The sequence below is a fragment of the Eptatretus burgeri genome, unplaced genomic scaffold (genome assembly GCF_056783735.1).
Source record: "Eptatretus burgeri isolate ZD-2024b unplaced genomic scaffold, Ebu_testis_v1 Ebu_testis_scaffold_938, whole genome shotgun sequence".
Classification (NCBI taxonomy): domain Eukaryota; kingdom Metazoa; phylum Chordata; class Myxini; order Myxiniformes; family Myxinidae; genus Eptatretus; species Eptatretus burgeri.
The window spans coordinates 22,501-25,000 of record NW_028222887.1 but is presented as its reverse complement, the minus strand read 5'-3'; the positions used below and the strand labels follow the sequence as shown (position 1 = coordinate 25,000).

Genomic DNA, 2,500 nt, shown 5'->3' with positions numbered 1-2,500 from the left:
CTCAAGGTACAAATCCCCATGGAGTTTGGTAATTAATTGTTAAAATGGGAATCCCATCCGAGTTATACGTCATGACGTCATCATTCGATTCCTCTTTACCCTCGTTTACACCAACTCAGATGAACGTTTCCTCTCTTCGTGGGACCCCTGCACCGGCACACAATGGCCTCATCATTTCGAGGTCGACGGTGGGATGTTCCACCTGCCCGAGGAACTTCTGGCTGATGAGACGAGTGACTCACCTGTACCTGCGGGTGAAGGTACGCTCATTGATTGAACCGACACCCGAACCCTGTGAGGCACCAGGACGAGAGTTTGTAGTTTGTCCGGTATTTATCATGGAACAGGAAGTTAAAACCTGATGATGTTTCCTTCCGAACATTCACGACCGAAACCACTGCTCGGTGGCCTTTTTGACCCCCGACCGTAAGCCCCGTGTCCCCAATGGAGCAGGAATTTCTGCTCTGACATGCACTGGCAACTTTGTACTCAGAATAGAAGGGTGTGTTTCTTTCTAAATAATGTCCAATCAATTGAATTGGCCACAGGTGGACTGTAATCAAGTTGTGGAGACATCTCAAGGACGATTGAAGGAAATTGGATGCACCTGAGCTCAATCTGGAGTGTCATAGCAAAGGGGCTGAATACTTATGGACGCAAGACATTTCAGATTTTCACTTTTAATTAATTTGAAAGCTTTGTAACACCCGAGGAATGGAGAAGAATTCTAGCTCACAGGTCAAGCTGTCTCAGAGAGAGGTTGAATTGGGGTTCTCCGAGCCATGAAGGACAATGCGTGACTGGAAACAGGTGAGGAGAGAGTGGAGTAACGGGAAGGCTGCCTGAGCGATAAGCCAAGCGAGGAGATGCCTGCTTTGAAGTCATCTCCAAGACAACAGCAGGGAAGTAGATTTGGCGAGTATACCGACCAGGAGATTGGAGCGACCAACATACAGCGGGGTGAAGTTGGTTCTTTGTAGTCAGCGAATGGGGTCACGAAAGCATCCCAGGCTCGGCATACAGTGGACTCCCGATTCCTCCTTTACTGTTTGAGTCAGTTTTAAAATTAACTTTGTCACATGAAATTCAGAGAATGTGCCTTTCTTGCTCCACATTAAATTGAGCAGCTCAGGGGAAAGCCTTTCTCTCCTTTGTCTCCTCCGTTCTGTCTCTTACATTATTCCGCTCTCCTGTCTCCTCATCCAAACCGTCGGTATTTTATATCTTCCACGCTGTCGGTGCCTCTAACATTAAGAGTTGTTCATCGTTGCCAAGACCAATGCAGCTGCTGTCAGTGTCTCTTATCTCGTTTTGTTGCCATTGCTGAGTCCGATTCGACAGCATCGTCGGTGTCTCTTATCTCGTGTTGTGGTCACTGCTCTGGCCATTTCAGCCTTGCTTGGTGTTATTGTGACCCGTCCAGACTTTCAACAGGTAAAACGATTCTTTAACCAAAGTACAAAACAATTTCTTCACCCCAGTACAAATAACTTTCACACACAGCACAATTAAACACGTTATACTGGTCCGAAACCCGATCTGGTGAAATCACACAATTCATATGTTTGTAACAACAGGAATTAATAATAATAATTCATGTTTTGTGTTCGATGGGGTGATGCAAGAGACTGGGGAAAAGGGCGGGAAAACCCGGAATTAATTTATTTATTCCACTTTAAACCTCTTTATGCTTTTATTTAAATTTAATTATACACTTAAACACTTCAGAACACAAATCTCTCCTTCAAAATACTTCCAAGTACCGAGCTGTATATCGATGTATAGCACGAGAAGGCGTGGCGTGTGAGAGGGAACAATGTCAGGGTGAAGGAGATTCTACCAATATTATGTGGTGACGTCAGTAAACTTCTGGATTTTTAAAAACGATCTTTTAAATCATTAATTAATTAAATTTTACGGAAATATATATATTTGAACACTGCATGGGATATCGTATTCTGTGAATCCTCTCGTTACCTCCGTCACTGAAGGTGGACAGAGGTTACGTTTCCACCCCTGTCCGTTTGTCTGTGAGCATGTTATCTCAAAAGGTTGTGGACGAGTTGTGACAAAACTCGGTGGATGAGTTCTGCAGGTGACAAGAACAAGCCGATTCGATTTTGGTTCAGGTCTGTATCCCGATCCGACCCATCAGTGGGATACAAAACGTAAACTGTTCAGCATGGCGGAGGTACGCGCTCCACCGAGTTCCGTTCTTGTTCATGTGGTGTTGCTGTATGACAGGCTTTATGGGCCGAACGACCTCCTTCTGCATCAAAGTTCCTTGTGCATCCTTGTGTAAGTCTTTCACGAACCAGCTGACCAGGCCCGACGTTCGACTGGAGGGGGCAGGGATTTGTATTTTGCTCTTCGTGCCGACACTGTACGAGTACAAACCCAGTATTTTTTTGGTGTTTTTATGGGTTTTTTTCTCCGGAACCGCTTGTCGAATTGAGAGGAAATTTTCACTGCAGGTGCGACTGCTCGTGAAGAATGTTTT

The 2,500-nt window shown here is 45.1% G+C and overlaps 1 protein-coding gene across 1 annotated transcript in view; it reads left to right on the top strand.

Annotated features, from left to right (window-relative positions):
- Positions 1–123: 123 nt before the first annotated feature.
- The window catches only part of LOC147006966 (uncharacterized), a 9,478-nt gene continuing 7,101 nt past the window's right edge, over positions 124–2,500 (top strand). The window contains exon 1 of the mRNA XM_085867711.1: positions 124–260. Within this exon, the coding sequence (XP_085723837.1) occupies positions 194–260 (67 nt within the window). The 5' untranslated portion in view covers positions 124–193. The remainder of the gene's footprint in view (positions 261–2,500) is intronic.